The 15180-nt window shown below is 40.7% G+C and overlaps 2 protein-coding genes across 5 annotated transcripts; both read right to left on the bottom strand.

Moving 5' to 3' along the window:
- Positions 1–622: 622 nt before the first annotated feature.
- wu:fe05a04 (zinc finger and BTB domain-containing protein 17) lies at positions 623–7007 on the bottom strand. 2 transcript variants are annotated; one of them, XM_039806008.1, is made up of 4 exons: positions 6600–7007; positions 5587–6152; positions 3883–4844; positions 623–2291 (listed from the first exon to the last, which is right to left on the bottom strand). In XM_039806008.1, the coding sequence occupies exons 2-4, from the start codon at positions 6131–6133 to the stop codon at positions 1461–1463; spliced, it is 2340 nt and encodes a 779-aa protein (XP_039661942.1). In that variant the 5' UTR covers positions 6134–6152; positions 6600–7007; the 3' UTR covers positions 623–1460. The 2 variants fall into 2 exon arrangements, with proteins under 2 accessions (XP_039661942.1, XP_039661941.1); XM_039806007.1 differs by having other exon boundaries at positions 5587–6142; positions 6600–7006.
- A 3893-nt stretch (positions 7008–10900) lies between these two features.
- LOC120562324 (zinc finger protein 568-like) lies at positions 10901–14932 on the bottom strand. 3 transcript variants are annotated; one of them, XM_039806009.1, is made up of 5 exons: positions 14823–14932; positions 13908–14096; positions 13690–13805; positions 12871–13014; positions 10901–12722 (listed from the first exon to the last, which is right to left on the bottom strand). In XM_039806009.1, exons 2-5 carry the CDS (start codon positions 14050–14052, stop codon positions 11877–11879), a joined length of 1251 nt encoding a protein of 416 aa, XP_039661943.1. In that variant the 5' UTR covers positions 14053–14096; positions 14823–14932; the 3' UTR covers positions 10901–11876. The 3 variants fall into 3 exon arrangements, with proteins under 3 accessions (XP_039661943.1, XP_039661946.1, XP_039661944.1); XM_039806012.1 differs by lacking the exon at positions 14823–14932 and adding an exon at positions 14679–14793; XM_039806010.1 differs by lacking the exon at positions 14823–14932 and adding an exon at positions 14246–14628.
- Positions 14933–15180: the final 248 nt, after the last annotated feature.

The following is a 15180-nucleotide window of genomic DNA, read 5'->3' on the forward strand; positions in this document are numbered from 1 at the left end:
AACACGAACAAACACCTGGCGATGTGCTGTTTGGATGCTCGCATAAGAAAACAGCAGAAAATCTTTTGTTATTGTGGCGTCCATGTTGTCACACACCTCATGCTCTAGGTTACGGCCAACAGTTGGTGGCAGTCATGCAAAAAGTTGTTATGCCAAACGCCAATATAACAGAAGAAGAACACGCATCCCGACCATGTGAACGCTGCCAGTTGGAAAACCAGCGGGGCGATGCCTGTTATTCCGAGGTGGCATGAACGCAGCATTTTGTTCGAGCGGGAGTAACACTACTGCGCATATTCAGTGGGCCGAGTAATGGCACCATTTTGGGATCCGGGATCCAGTTATTAATATACATCCTGGGTTTAGAGCCAGAGAACTAGCATTTATGAAAATGGTAAAGTAAAACTGTTTATTTTTAGATTTGAAAAACATATGGCATCTCAACAGCATATTACGGTCTCACAGAAATGGCTAAAATTGACAAAGAAATGGCTCAAAGTTATCAGTGAACGTTTTCAGTAAAATACTTACCTGACTCTTTGGATGTATAGCTTTGTTTGAGTTTTCCTGTTTAAGGAGAGACACACAAGGCAATCTTTTGTAAATAAATATGAACAAAATATGAAGTGATCTGGCATCAAGGGCACCTGTTTATTTGCCTTTACAAAAACATCAAAAGATACCTGCAGACTGTAAAGATTCAGCAAATGTAAATCCCGAGGTGACAAAATGTCATTATTATTGATCAGTACCATTTACATTCATTTCATATTCAACATAGTACTAAAGGTCAAGTGTCTTTACATAAAAATACACATCATTTCAAGTTTTCAGCTGAATACTAAGAAATCCAGTGTTTGATTCAACACATTAATACACATAAAAAAAAAAACATTAATACACACAAAAAAAAAAAAAACCCTAAGGATTCAAATTCCTTACACAATAACAAGTACATGAAGCTAGAAATCAGGAACATGTTTTAATGCTGTAGGAAATCCTGGACAATATTGCATAATGCTTCATGACTGTTACAGTGCCCTTTTCCCTTCGGTGGCCCAAGCCACAAGCGTCACCCAAAATGTAAATAAAAGAAACGCTATAATAAGCAAGAGCTTGGAATGTTTTGTTTAAACTACAGAAGAAACTAAAATCCTACATATTACTACTGATTAAGAGTGTGTGTGTGTGTGTGTGTGTGTGTGTGTGTGTGTGTGTGTGTGTGTGTGTGTGTGTGTGTGTGTGTGTATGTATGTATGTATGTATGTATATGTATGTATATATATAAAAAATAGTATATCGTTCTGGCTTTAGAAACCCCTCCATGTTTGCGTGGCTACAGGTACAGCAGTAGGTGTGTCCTTTACTGTTAAAGGACACACCTGTTGTTAGGGTAATGTCACCACTAATGGAATTTTATTCTCTTTATTTATTTTGCCCTCACTAAAAAAATGTTACGTTTATTTCTCTGCAACCTCCATCTTAATTTCTTTCTCTGTCAGCTGGAGAGGTCTGGATGACCACGGATCTGAAGACTGACGCTCTTTCTTCATGTCTATTAGAAGTCCAGAGGATGTCGTATTGGAACTAGAGAGATTCATGGGATCCATTTTAAACTGCTTCGCTTCAGTGTATGCATCGGCCTCTCCTGGATTTGTTTTAACCATCTCTTTACTATGGCCGTTTTTAAATTCTTGTCTTTCAGTGCCATCAGCCTCTCCTGAGATTTCAAATTCTCCTGGCTCACTTTTAATAGGAAGAAGAGGAATGTTCCTCAGAGCAGACCTAAATGAGTTACACTTCCTGGACAAATCCAGAGGTGCTTCCCACTCTGGGTCCCGTTTGACCCCAGTTACCAAATTCAGGGGGCCATTTAGTTGCGCTCCGAGAGCGGCATTCACTCCCAGGTGTTCATTTGGAACAGGTGGGAGAGCCTCTTGAAGCTGGCACTGCATAGCTGGAACCAGTAGCGTCGGAGAGCTTGCAGATGGGAGCGTCAGGTCGTTGGTTTGAGTCGCACAGACAGGAAGAAACACGACAAGATTAACACCAGGAGGCGGCTGTTTGTCCAGGGTTAGCTTCCATAATCCATCTGATGGACCAGAGCCAGCAGACACACCCCCTGTCACAAGTCCTGAACTATGAGAATCCTTCACAGGTGCAGGAGGGTTGTTTGAAACCACAGCAGGCTTAGCGGCTGAGTTTGTTGGATTCCATGAGTCTGGTTTTGCCTCGACCTTTTTTGCCTCAGTCGAGGAGCTCCTGGAAGCCTGGCGTTTCTTAGGAGCACTCTAAAATGACAAACACAACAAAAACAGCCCAGTCACTCAACGAATTATACAAAACACAAGTGTGACATGCCAGTACAATCCGGCTGGAGAGACCTAAAACTTGCTTGAGGTAGGTGTCAATCACGGTTAAACTTCCAACATCACGACAGGAACTGGCTGGTAGTCTCTTTGTTAGCAGTGGTTGAAAGCTATAGTGCGCAACTATTTTATATTAAACCTTGTGTTGTCCTTCGGGTCCCAGTGACCCGAAGGACAACACAAGGATTATGTACTTCCGTTTACTTTGTTGAGAATTGCTCTCAAAACAAGGGTTAATACAGCATCTTAGTTCTTGTTTGTACAGCATTTTGGTCAGCTTAAACTGTGTTTAAATGTGTTCTAGAAATAAACTTTACTTACTTACTTTACAAGAAACAGGGTTTAGAGAGCAATTCTCAACAAAGTAAAGGGAAGTACATAATCCTTGTGTTGTCCTTCGGGTCACTGGGACCCGAAGGACCACACAAGGGTTAATGAACATCCGTTACATTCAAGCCATTGCCAAATGAGATACAAAGCTAATGAAGCCTATCCGCTCCACACGACTCACTGTATTTCTCAGTATGGCTATGTTTACCAAATGGTGTAGCCGGCGACATTTCGCGAGCAGAAGCTGGACTGATGCGTTTTACGCCACAGCTGAGGAAGGACTACAGCAGCGTTCAGCTTTGGAGACGAAGAGGAAATAAAAACGACAAGATAATCACCTCTTCTGGAGAGTCCATCATTATTTATTTTTTTATCCTCTGTGTCCTCTTTGATTTGACGGGTTAAACGCTACTAGCGACTGCGTGGAGGACGGGTGGGGGTGTTGTGCGATCACCGAAGGCTTGCGTCATGTGGATGGGCCGACAGTGTTGTTGTTATTACTTAGAAGTCCTCATGGGGGAGACAGAAACTACGCACTATAGCTTTAAGGATGCTCCAACATCCAAAATGTAAGAGTCAGAGGCCAAATAACATTCCATTAACAGCGGTTGTGCCAGAAAATAAAAAGCCAGAAGACAAACAGTAAACCTTCAGTACTAGATGAAAATAATGAAACGCTGATAACAAACAAAGCTGACATCATGCACAGTTAAGGACGGTTAAACTCAAGCAATTTTTATATCCCTGCAATTTCATTTTCATATAAATTTGAATCATTCAAAATTAGATTTTTGTCATGCTTAACTGAAAACATGGCTGCATGGAAGGTTGAATATCAATTGAAAATGTATACTTTAAAGAGTCAGTAGTTCAACTTGTCAGCTTGCTGCAGTGATGTACAGGTGTACTCCAGGACACAGTGACAGAGTGGTGGCTGGGCGGTATATCAACTTTTTAAGTTATATCAATAGGTTTTCAAACGAGATATGTTAATTCCATTTATATCGATCTAGTTTAATGTTGTGTTACATAACCTATTTTTTTCGTACATCCGTGCCAGTGCATCCCTTTCTCTCTTATATTATCTGAAATCACGATCACAATCTGAAATTTGTATTTAATGCACAGACAACAAATATTATTCCTTTTAATCACCATAATGCCCCCACCCCCCCACACTCACCGCAGGCTGAGGCGTTTGTCCACAGGTCTTAAGGTGGCTGTCATAGTTCTGCTGGTGGGGAAAACCCAGTCCGCAGCTCTGACAAAGGCAGGGCGACTTTCCGGCATGCCCGCCCATGTGGGACATTAACAGCAAGGCCGACCGGAAACCCTTTCCACATTCAGCACATTTCAGCACCCTCTGGTGAGCCCCGGCATGTTTCTTCAGCTCTTCAGAAGTCTCAAATCTCTGTCCGCACTCCAAACATCTGATCTCATCCCCTTTAGGCTCCTGATTGCCCCAGCAGCCTGTGTCCTTTTTGTGCTGCTGGAAGTCCTCCTGACTGAGAAACTCTCTCAGACACGCCACACAGTGAATGCGATCAGGTTCACACTTGTGTCGACGGTACAGCCTTGCCAGGCGGAAGTGGCAGCGGCATCGTATACAGGTGTAAGGCAACAAACCAAGATGGGAGAAGCTGTGTTTCAGGAGAGCATTCTTCTTAGTAAAGGTCTTTGTACAGTCTGTGCATTTAAGAATGTGATGGCACGTCTTCCTCCGGTGGCGCGCAAGAGCTTTTGGAGAGGAGAAATTGCGGCCACATACCTTGCATACGACATCCAGTCTACATCGGTGTAACTGCACATGGTGTTCACACTCCTTCAGGGAAATAAAAACACGTTTGCACAGGTCACACTCGTAAAACTCTTTCTCAAGGTGAGTTACTGAAAGGTGGCGTTTCAACTCTTCCTTTGACGCAAAGACCGTCAGACATACGCGGCACTGGGGACGATCCACTTTGGTCTGGGCGTGCGTGCGCAGGTGGACACGGTAGCTGTAGATCTGGCAGAAACGCTTTCCACATTCAGCACAGCAGTACGGGCGTGCTCCAGTGTGCAGATTCATGTGGTCCTGGAGCTTGAATTTGGAGGGCAGCTGGAGATCACAGACACTGCAGCGGTGGTCACCTGAATGACTCGACTCTGCGGAAAAGAAGGAAATCAAAAGTGTGCCAACGGATACAAGTTAAATTGAAGATGTCGATTAGAAGTAATTACCGTAGACTGACATGAGTGTTTATTTGGTACCACTTTATATCAGTTTTAAAATGATAAGGCTGGCTACCAAAACCAACAATGTGTGAGTCTGTCAATTTTCCTATACGGTCTGTTTTACTCACCCCCAACTAAGGCCATCCATTCCTGCTGCATAATAAATCTTTTAAAAAAACAAATAAAGAAATGTATTTTTTTTTAATTAAAAGGCTAAACATTTTCTTAAACAGCTGGGCACTGTCGTTTTTATAAAACAATACTTAAAGATCAGTGCATTTGTTGGGGTCTATTTTCAGCAGTGGATTAATACACATTTGGTGCTCTAGTGCGTATTTCCGACAGCAGGACAGTGTGTGTCAAAGTAAACTACAATGCCCAGATCCATTGTAAGGAAGGAACATGTCACTCAGTGCCACAGCATAGTTTCTTTTAGTGTTTTTAGTAGTTTCTAGACAAAAATTAAGGTCCATGGCAAAGAGAGGCTTTGGCCTCACAGACAATACTTTACGAGGATAACTTAATATTTGGTTTTTGATCTTTTCATGAGAAAACTATTTCAAGCATGTTAGACATTAAATTGTGGCAATTCGGCTAAAACGTTTGTGTTTTAGACAAACTGTTAACAATACACTACTATGTGCGTATAAGAGTCAAAATGAATAAGTCATACCATTGTTTAGTCCCTGTTCATCATCATCATCCTCTTCCTCATCCACCTCTTCTTCCTCATACATCTCTGAAACCTCACTGTCATCGGAGTCATCCCCCACACCCTGCTGCATCTCTGTTGAACCCTCTTGTGCAGCGTCTCGGTCATCAACATATTTCTTTACATTGTCATCCTGTTCAGTTATTGGCTGTGGAAGGTCTGGATCAGTCACCATGGGCTCTGACATCTCGAGAGCCGCTGTGCGGTGAGAGACAGCGTGTTCATCGTGTAGACTTCGTGGAGGATTTTGGAGTGTAGAAGTCTCTGACAGAGGTGAGGTCTGTTTTGCTGCACCTGCTTCTTTAGCATCAACTGACTGCTGGCCTCTGACCAGTCGTCTCTGAACACGTGTGGTTGAAAGTGAAGTGGGAGAGGGACTGGGTACAAATGAGGCACCAGGTGATGTGGAGCGACAGGGCGTCTCTCTAACCGAGGTCTCGCGTGGCTGTAGGATGTCCGAATACCCCAGCTCTGTTAGCTGGATATCGATGGTGTATTCAATGGACATGACTGCTGGCTGAGGAGTCCCAAAGGGTAATCAAAGAGAATAGGCAGGTGTTAAATGAGCATTAACATACTGAGGTATGGATTAGAGTTTAGGACACAAAATGTAGGTTTATCAATACATTAAAAGGTATACGTGCAATTTTGTGTCCCAAACTCCTTAATTATTTAAGAACCTGCTAAACCACCTGTGCTACCCTAGCCTGCCTTTAATATGTGGCCTTCTTTTAAACAGCTTTTATATAACCGAACTCGGTGTTTTAAGGAGGTTTTTAAGTGTTTTATTTACAACAGTGGTCCCCTTGTGCACGTGTCCCTCACCAGGCGTTGTGTTTTAACCCTAACTTAACCTGTCTCAAATAAGACCCTCATCATTTGGGACACTCAGTTTTTGGAAAATAATTTGGGACAATAAACTGCAAGTAAGCCTACATAAAAAAAAATGGTAATGTTGTCACATTTCGCCTTACCTGTCGAGCGACTACATCTGTAATGGTTCCTCTAGGTCTGCGTTTTCTTCTTTCTTTTATTTTCTATCGAGCTTGCAAAACAACTTTTCCATGGAAATACATCTACGACGCACCTTTACGCTGTTGTACACCTCGCTCACCTGGTAGGAGGAACTGGTGATGGAACAGCGTGGCTTCAGAACAATTAGCTAGACAACAAGCTTTAGCCTTGCTCGGTGTTCAGCCAAAGCAAATGAGAAGCGAAATTTGAACGACTATACGATGTGAAGATAGAGCAAAAACAATTAGCCGATTTGCTAGCTCCCAACTCACACAACCGATCGTATAAAGGGGAGTTGAAAAGGAGGAAAACAAATGAAGCACAAGGAGAGGAAACTCGTGTGTGCGCGCGAGCACACCTAGTGTTCTGGAGCGGCATTACCCTGGGGTACGGTACTAGCTACATGACATAACAGCTAATAGTCCAGTCATTTTATGAAAAAAGGTAGGCCAAATTGCAAAAGAAGCAAACCTAACTGATTTTGTAGGCTATCCTCAATATGTCATGTGTAAGGAAAAAAAAAAGCCCCGAAGAATCCCATTAGGGGAAAGTTTCGAAAAAGACCCAAATATAGCCTATTCATACACGTATTCATTCTTTTTCTCAAGTGATAGGGTAAATATTTAAACCTTTAGATATCACCATGAAAATTACTGAGTTGATTACTTACATCAAGACAAACAATAAATGTATTACAAGTTTTTTTTAAATTGTTTGTTAACATGGGCAAACGGTGCATAATCTAATTACGTATATGCTAATTTGCATAAATACCACAACAGATCTAAACATTGGGTATAGCCAGGTGAAAATGTCTTGTTGAATCTTGTTGACATAACAGTAAAAGACTTGAATGGAACCCATTTAGGCTACCCATGAGCTTAAATACATGGAGGCAGGAAGAAGTACTTTAAACCAGCCATAGTGGTGTGTACGTAATTTGATTGTTTGATCCAGACACTTTTTTATTTTACCTACCTTTTGTCTTTTGCATTCTCCTTGCCCTTGTCTCCTGTTCTTCCCTCAGACTCATCCCCCAGAATCAGTCCCACGGGCCCATCCCCAAACCCCATCTCTGCAATAATAATTAATAAAGGCTGGTTTAAAGTACTTCTTCCTGCCTCTATGTATTAATGCTCATGGGTAGCCTTAATGGGTTCCATTCAGACCTTAACATTAAGTCTTTCACTGTTATATGTCAACAAGATTCAACAAGACATTTTCACCAATGTTTAGATCTGTTGTGGTATTTATGCAAATAAGCACATACGTAATTAGATTATGCACCGTTTGCCCATGTTAACAAACAATTTCAAAAAACTTGTAATACATTTTTTGTTTTTCTTGATGTAAGTGATCAACTCAGTAAGTTTCATGGTGATATCTAAAGGTTAACATTTTCACCCTATTCACGTGAGAAAAAGAATGAATAGGCTATATTTGGGTCTTTTTCGAAACTTTCCCCTAATGGGATTATTCGGGGCTTTTTTTTCCTTACTCATGACATACTGCGGATACAAAATCAGTTGAGTTTGCTTCTGTTGCAATTTGGCCTAGGTTGACCCCAATTTTGGCTTAAAATGACTGGACTACTAGGGCAAGTCCACCCCTAACTAAGCACATTTACACAAGTACTGTATTTAAGTACATATACATTACTTGGTCACTTCAGTTTTACGCTATTTTATACTTCTACTCCACTACAATTCACTAGCAGTTATTGTACTTTTGTTGATAGATTTTTCATACAATGTCATGAAATGACACAATGTAGATGAAAACGACACAATTATTATTTTTTATTTACTTAACCAGATAGGCCGTTGAGAACAGGTTCTCATTTGCAACGGTGACCTGGCCAAGAAAAGCGTAAGCGTACAAGATGACACACAGTTTCACATTCTAAGTAAACAGAGTGCAATAGGCTACAAAGGTACAGATTAAGTAGGCACTTGAAAATCCGGTGCAAAGTGAGGAAATGCGAAGGTGGGAAGGTAATAACATAATATACATGAATAGACAATCTATAACATTTGTCTAAATGCAGAATATAGTAAAGAGTCAATATACCGTTATTTTTGTCTAGGTAGTGAGGTAGAATCAGAAATAACACAACACACTGTATGAATAATAAGATGCTGAGATGAAGTAAGGAGTCAATGTACAGTTTGTGCGAAGTGTGGACTAGATAGTGATGCTGATCAATCATAGCACAATATACATGAATAAACGGAGCTATCTAAATGCTGAAATGTGGTAAAGAGTCAATATACAATTAGTGCAAGGAGGTAGGTGTAGATATGAGTAGTGGATGTGCAAAAAATAGTGTGACAACAAGGTAGTGCAACAATGGTGGGAGGAAATACAGTTTTGTATGCCAGGGCAGATGCAAAGTGCATGGTCAGGCGTGTTTTTAAGGTAGTTAGTGGGATAAGGGTTTTGAGGTTCAGGGCTTTTTGTAGCTCATTCCAGTCATTTGCAGCTGAGAACTGGAAGGAGTGGCGGCCAAAGGGGGTGTGCACTTTTGGGGTGACCAAGGACAACATGCCCTGTTACACCCATAGACAGTATATAAACTGGACCAACAGATCCTGTTGCTCTGGACGGAGACCAGTGAAGGATATTAGAAGCACTTTTCTGGTGAGCGCTGAGCGTTACTGCGCAGCCTCCAACTGAGAGAGATGACGTAGATGTGACGTGAGCAACATGTCTGAAAGTTGTAAGTCTTCTGGTAGCTGTGCCAAGAGAAATCTCAATCATTCCCAATCTTGCAGAGACTGAGAGCGTAGGTATATGTAAGGAGATAACATAGACACAGGCTAATTATTGCTAACTAAAATGCTAGATAACATTAGTAATTAAACTTAAACAGCTAATGTAAGTCGAAACTGCCTGCAAGCTTCTCCTGTACTATACGGTAATTCCTCTACTATGCGACAGTAAGTCGCTTGGTTATGACACAACAGTTAGCCTATTTTCACAAAAATGTCTGCTACGGAGCCATAACGTGAGATACAAGGTAATGGAGGCTTTTATACATTGTCGTGTTTCTTTAGAAATAAACAATAGACAAAAAAAGTCTTTAAACGCTTCAGATGTAAAGTTATTCGCTGTCAAAGTGACGTCAAAATGAATGGCAGTCAATGGAATGCTAACGTCAGTTGATCGTTTGGTAGCATAAAAATGGCGCCATAGGAGGTTCGAGTTCTGAATCGAAGCTTACCCCCTTGGTTACACCCTGCTACGCTCTGCAGTGCCCTGCTACATTCTACTGTGTCCTGCTACGCCCTGCCATGCTCTGCTGCGTCCTGCTACGTCCTGTAATGCCCTGCTGTGTCCTGCTACGCCATGAACTACTACAACTACTATTTCTGGTCATTGTTCCATTATCTTTATTGCGACTATCATTGCCACTGTTCATCACACCCCCAACCGGCACCGTCAGACACCGCCTACCAAGAGCCTGGGTCTGTCCAAGGTTTCTCCCTACAAGGAAGTTTTTCTCATCACCGAGGTTTCTTCCTAAAAGGAGTTTTTCCTCGCCAAGGTCGCACTAAATACTTGCTCTTGGGGGAATTACTGAAATTGTTGGGTCTTTGTAAATTATAGTGTGGTCTAGACCTACTCTATCTGTAAAGTGTCCTGAGATAACTCGTTATGATTTGATACTGTAAATAAAATTGAATTGAATAATAATACAGTCTGACAGGTTCCATCATGCATGAGCACTTCCCCTTTTCATTCTTTTAAATACATTTGGCAGGTAATAGTTAAGTACTTGTAAACTGTTTTTGTTCTGTATTACACTGTTATCTGCGAAAGATACTGAAAGTATCCAAAGTAAATATTAATGTATCATATTATCATGCGTACATTATGTATTACTACAGATTACTATTATTACTGTAGTTTGCCAATGTGGAGCCAACTCCAAATGCTTTATACTGTATATTACTCGTTTAATTATAGCTATACAAATAAATAATCTGGCAATTACTCGACATCAACACATTATGGATCATTCATTTTGGACATGTACTAGACACTACAGAAAACAGACAAAATTACAGCATTTTCTAAACTATAAAGGAAGGACACAGCAAGATTAGTGCTTGGACAAAATGTTCCATATTCAACCTTTTTATAATAGTTCAGCTGTTCTGTGGTAAAGGTACACATCATCCAAATCAGAGCTGCTTGCTGCTAGCATCTGAATCTTGTGTTCCTGCATTAGAAGTGAGAACAAAGACAAAAGGCAAGGTATTTCTTCAGCAGCCTCCCTTGGGATAGCATGTTTTATTACATTGTTGCAGTGTCCAGACACATTGCAGTGGGGAGAGAAACAATCCAATCAGTGAAAAAACACATGATATACACAGTTCATTATGGGACTCTAGGCATTAAACAGGCATGAGGTCCATTTAAGAAATGTCCAAGACATGAAACATCATTCTAATAAGTGAAAAATTGAAAAGGAGTCATTTTTACTGTAGACGAATCAGGATTATAGTGGATCATTTCTGCCCACATGCCAAACACTCCACATTAAACCTGGAGCACTAAGCCAAAATATATTTTTTTAGCAGAACATAATCATGTTATTTTAAAATTCTTCCTCAATGAAACTTAATTTAGAAAAGAACATAATCAAAATATTAGAGTAAAAAAAAAAAGCACATTATGAACCAGAAGCTGTACATAACACATTTCTCTTGACAAACTGTCTAAACATTCAACATAGTAACTCTACTAGGTATCTAATTTGCTTCAAAATATGTACTTACCCAATTAGTTTTAAAAGAAAAAAAAATAATAATAAAACAAACATTTTTTTTTAAACCACAGAGTGAGTTGAACAACTCAGGACATAAAATAATTCACACCACACGCATTTCACACTTAAAAAAAAACTGAAACAAATCATTAAAAAAGTTATTCAACACAGTTTGTTTTTACAAATAAACAATGTTTTGTGGCAAAGGGTGTATGGATTTAACAACATTTGGTTAGTCAATTTAGGAGATGTGTGTTTGTCCGAAATTTGAAGAGCTCATGATTAAAACTTAACTTCAAATCCAAAACTTGCTAAAACGTCATTCTCAAAACCATTCCAAACTCTGAAACCATCATGTGAAGCATCAGATCTCCAATGTTAAAAAAAAAAAAAAAAAAAAAGGATAATTAATGATTAAAATCTTCAAAAACAATAGACTTTCTGCACGGTCCCCATGTCTCAATTATCTCTTTGCACTTGGGTTTTCAGCCTTTTCCTCCGGGTGGCTTTTCTGGTGAGCTTTTAAGGTGCGCTCACGGCCAAAGCTCTTGCCGCAGGTTGGACAGGCAAGGCGGCCCACGGCGTGAGCCCGGGACATGTGGGCGTCCAGCTGCTCAGGACGGGCAAAGCTCTCTTCACATTCTTCACAGGGATGGGCTTTCCGTGGGGTGTGTTTCTCCTTCTTGTGAGCACGGAGCTGAATCAAGCCGGGGAATGCGAGGTCACATTCCGGACAGGGATGCTGACGGGCCGCAGCGGCCGCATCTGCTTTTGGTTTCTTCTCCTTTGCTGGAGGTTGACTGTCATCCTCGGGACTCTTAGCATCCTCCGTTTCTGGTTTTGCTGCGGCTTTAGAAGGACGGCCACGCTTTGCTCCACCTGCTTTTCCCTTTTCCTCCGCTGGAGGGGCTGCTGACTCTGATGTGCTGCCGGCCTTCACTGCCTCCTCGGGTGCTTCTGCCTCATCCTTCTTTTTCCGCTTTCCCTTTTTCTCAGCAGCTGCGACGTCTTCAGCTTTGGAAGGCCGTCCACGTTTCTTGACGGATGCGGCGCTGCCGTTGCATTGCTGACCTTCAGGGTACTTCTCCTGGTGGGCTATCAGCTCTGGTTCTGTTTCAAAGCCCTGACCACACTTCTTACAGCGGTGAGTTTTCGCAGGGTCCTCCAGCGGTTCGGCAGTCTCTACATCTGGGCGGGGATGCTGGGTCAGGCGATGAGTACGCAACAGTCCAGCACTACGGAAGGTCTCATTGCAATCTTTACATACCAACTGTTTCTCTGGACACACCTGTCTTCTATGGGCTGTTAGCTGCGAAGGTTAGAAGTAAAAAAACAAAAAAAAACACACATTTAGTATGAAATATAATGAGCTTAATATTTTTGGGGGGGCATTCATGGTGGTATTTAGTTTTAATACTGCCAGGGACAATTATTTTTAAGCATTTTTTCACACTCACTTCAGAGAATGTTTTAAAGCTCTCCTTGCAGTGCACACATTTGAAGGGCTTGTCGTCCTTGCTGTGTGTTGGCTGGTGCTGTGTCAGTTCCTCAGATGACTGAAACGTGCGGTCACACACGTAGCATGTGAACAATGTGTTTCCCTGTGAAGAAATAAAAAAAGAGGAGCCAAAGTTAAAATAATTCAAGACCCAAGAACCACTTGTAAAATGTTAAACCCAAGTTTATCAGAGTCACTTTATCTGCCAAGGACAAGTGATGTGCAGGAGTTTGTCTCAGGTTACTGACAACTAACAGTAATACTGTATAAATTGTATATCTGTTTTAACAGTGTGCATTCTCTTGAATACAATAAAGCAGCATGGAGCTATATATATATATATATATATATATATATATATATATATAAATAAATACATTTTACAAAATAACTTCAACAAGTTAATGAATGGCTCTTTGTGACCATGTTTTTTTCTAGTAATACAATGCCACTAACTTTACAGCAATATGAAGGATAAAAGATCTCAAAATATGACAAATTGTATCTTTTATTTAAAATGGGAACACACCGGAAAATAATGGAAGAATAAGAAACCTGCTTTATTTACTTTTTGAGTACTTTTAAACACAGAAAATTTGAAAAAAAAAAAAAAAAAAAAAAGGAAAAAAAAAAAAAAAAAACCCCAAAAAAAAATTAAAAAGGAAAAAAAAAAAATAAAAAAAAAAAAATTTGGCCTAAACATCAAAATTTGGCATACCAAGTAACACAAACTGTAACAATTCCTAGTGATTGAATGAACGGATAATGTGAAGCTTACCTGCTGAAGCTGTTGCTTATACTCTTCCCGGTGGCTCTTCTTCATATGCCTTTCCTTGGCTTTGGCACTGCAGAATGTGATGAAGCACTGGAAACACTGCAGGTTTTCATGCTGGTCTGGAAAGACAGAAGGACATAGAGAGACCATGTAAAGACAAAGTTAATCTTTCAGTTGCTTTCAGCAAACTGAGTTCAAGTTGTGACCCGTATACCACTTACATGGTTGAATGGAGGGTGCAGGAGGTCCATTCAAAGTGATAGGTTTGTATGGATCTGCTGGCTTCTCAGGGGGAGCTTCTGGAGGTGGATCTGGCAATCCCCGTCCCATCACTATCTCCTCTATGTTCAAAATATCCGAGTCCATCCTGGTATACTTGGTGGTCTCAAAATACGCTCACAACAACTTTCCTGGAATCATTTAAAGAACAAGACAACGTGAAAGTGAGGTTAAATATCACGTTTGGGTTACAGCGGGAACATAACACGGTTATAACTAGCTAATCCCACAGATAACGTTAAGAAACAGTTAACGTTATGTTCAACAAATGACAACGAACCAATTATTTTCTCTGCTAGTTAGGCTGAGGTAGCTCACTGTAACACGGCGGGTTACAGGAATCACAACTTATCTGTTAGTCCAGTTCCCCAAAGCAAACACTCAAGTTTCGGCTCATTTAGCTATGCTAACGTTACGTTGCTGCCTTTAAGGCCGCTAGCTAAGCTAACTAGCGCCATGAGCGCCTGCGAGCATCCGGCCACCAGTTAACAGATTAAAATGCCTCACTAGGTATATCGGTTAAGCCGTAAGCGTCAAAAGAAAATGTATCTGCTTAAGTGTAGTGTTCGTGCATGTAGCTGACGCTAATCACGAAGTACCAGGCTACCGAGCGGGCTACCGCTAGTTAGCTAGCGAGTTATCTTGCTGGCTAGCTACTGGTTAGCGCTAACAACACTGGCTGCCATTCAAAGAGGATCGAAGACTTTTCGTGCCTTTTTACATATCGAGTTTTAACTCATTGTTTGGCGCTTGCATTCATCTGCCATGTAACAATATGGTGCACGTAAATATAAACACCAATATATATAACAAACTATTTAGCTAAATAACAAATGTAAAATTGAGTATTACGTTACCTCTGACCGCTTTTTGAATTTGAGAGTTGACCCCAGAGAAGTACAACGGATAGATCGGACACTTCCTGGTGTATTTGTGATGATAGCCGCTGGTACAACTAAGATGGCTGCCATGGAGTCGTCGGTATGTTATAGTGTATGTTAAACTAAACAAAACATTGAAATAATATTAAAAATAAAAAATAGACCAGCAAAGTTGTTCTGTCGCTTCGAGCAGCACTTTGTATGTAGAGTGCAGGAAGAAACATAAAACTTTTATGTAAAAACAGTGCACATGACTACAGTATAAAACAAGATTATCTTTCAAGATGTTACCACTCCTTTTATATACTGTATTAAGTAATACAATTATCCTTAA

Source organism: Perca fluviatilis, chromosome 7, assembly GCF_010015445.1.
Source record: "Perca fluviatilis chromosome 7, GENO_Pfluv_1.0, whole genome shotgun sequence".
NCBI classification, from domain to species: domain Eukaryota; kingdom Metazoa; phylum Chordata; class Actinopteri; order Perciformes; family Percidae; genus Perca; species Perca fluviatilis.

Bases quoted from the DNA above. Each gene is read 5' to 3' on its own strand.
- wu:fe05a04 (XM_039806008.1), bottom strand. From the start codon at position 6,133: ATGTCCATTGAATACACCATCGATATCCAGCTAACAGAGCTGGGGTAT. The intron at 4,845-5,586 runs GTATGACTTATT...TCTTTTCCGCAG, and splicing joins TGAACAGGGACTAAACAATG to AGTCGAGTCATTCAGGTGAC. The intron at 2,292-3,882 runs GTGAGTGTGGGG...TTGTCATTTTAG, and splicing joins GACAAACGCCTCAGCCTGCG to AGTGCTCCTAAGAAACGCCA.
- LOC120562324 (XM_039806009.1), bottom strand. From the start codon at position 14,052: ATGGACTCGGATATTTTGAACATAGAGGAGATAGTGATGGGACGGGGA. The intron at 13,806-13,907 runs GTAAGTGGTATA...CTGTCTTTCCAG, and splicing joins TGCACCCTCCATTCAACCAT to ACCAGCATGAAAACCTGCAG. The intron at 12,723-12,870 runs GTGAGTGTGAAA...TAACCTTCGCAG, and splicing joins GCTTTAAAACATTCTCTGAA to CTAACAGCCCATAGAAGACA.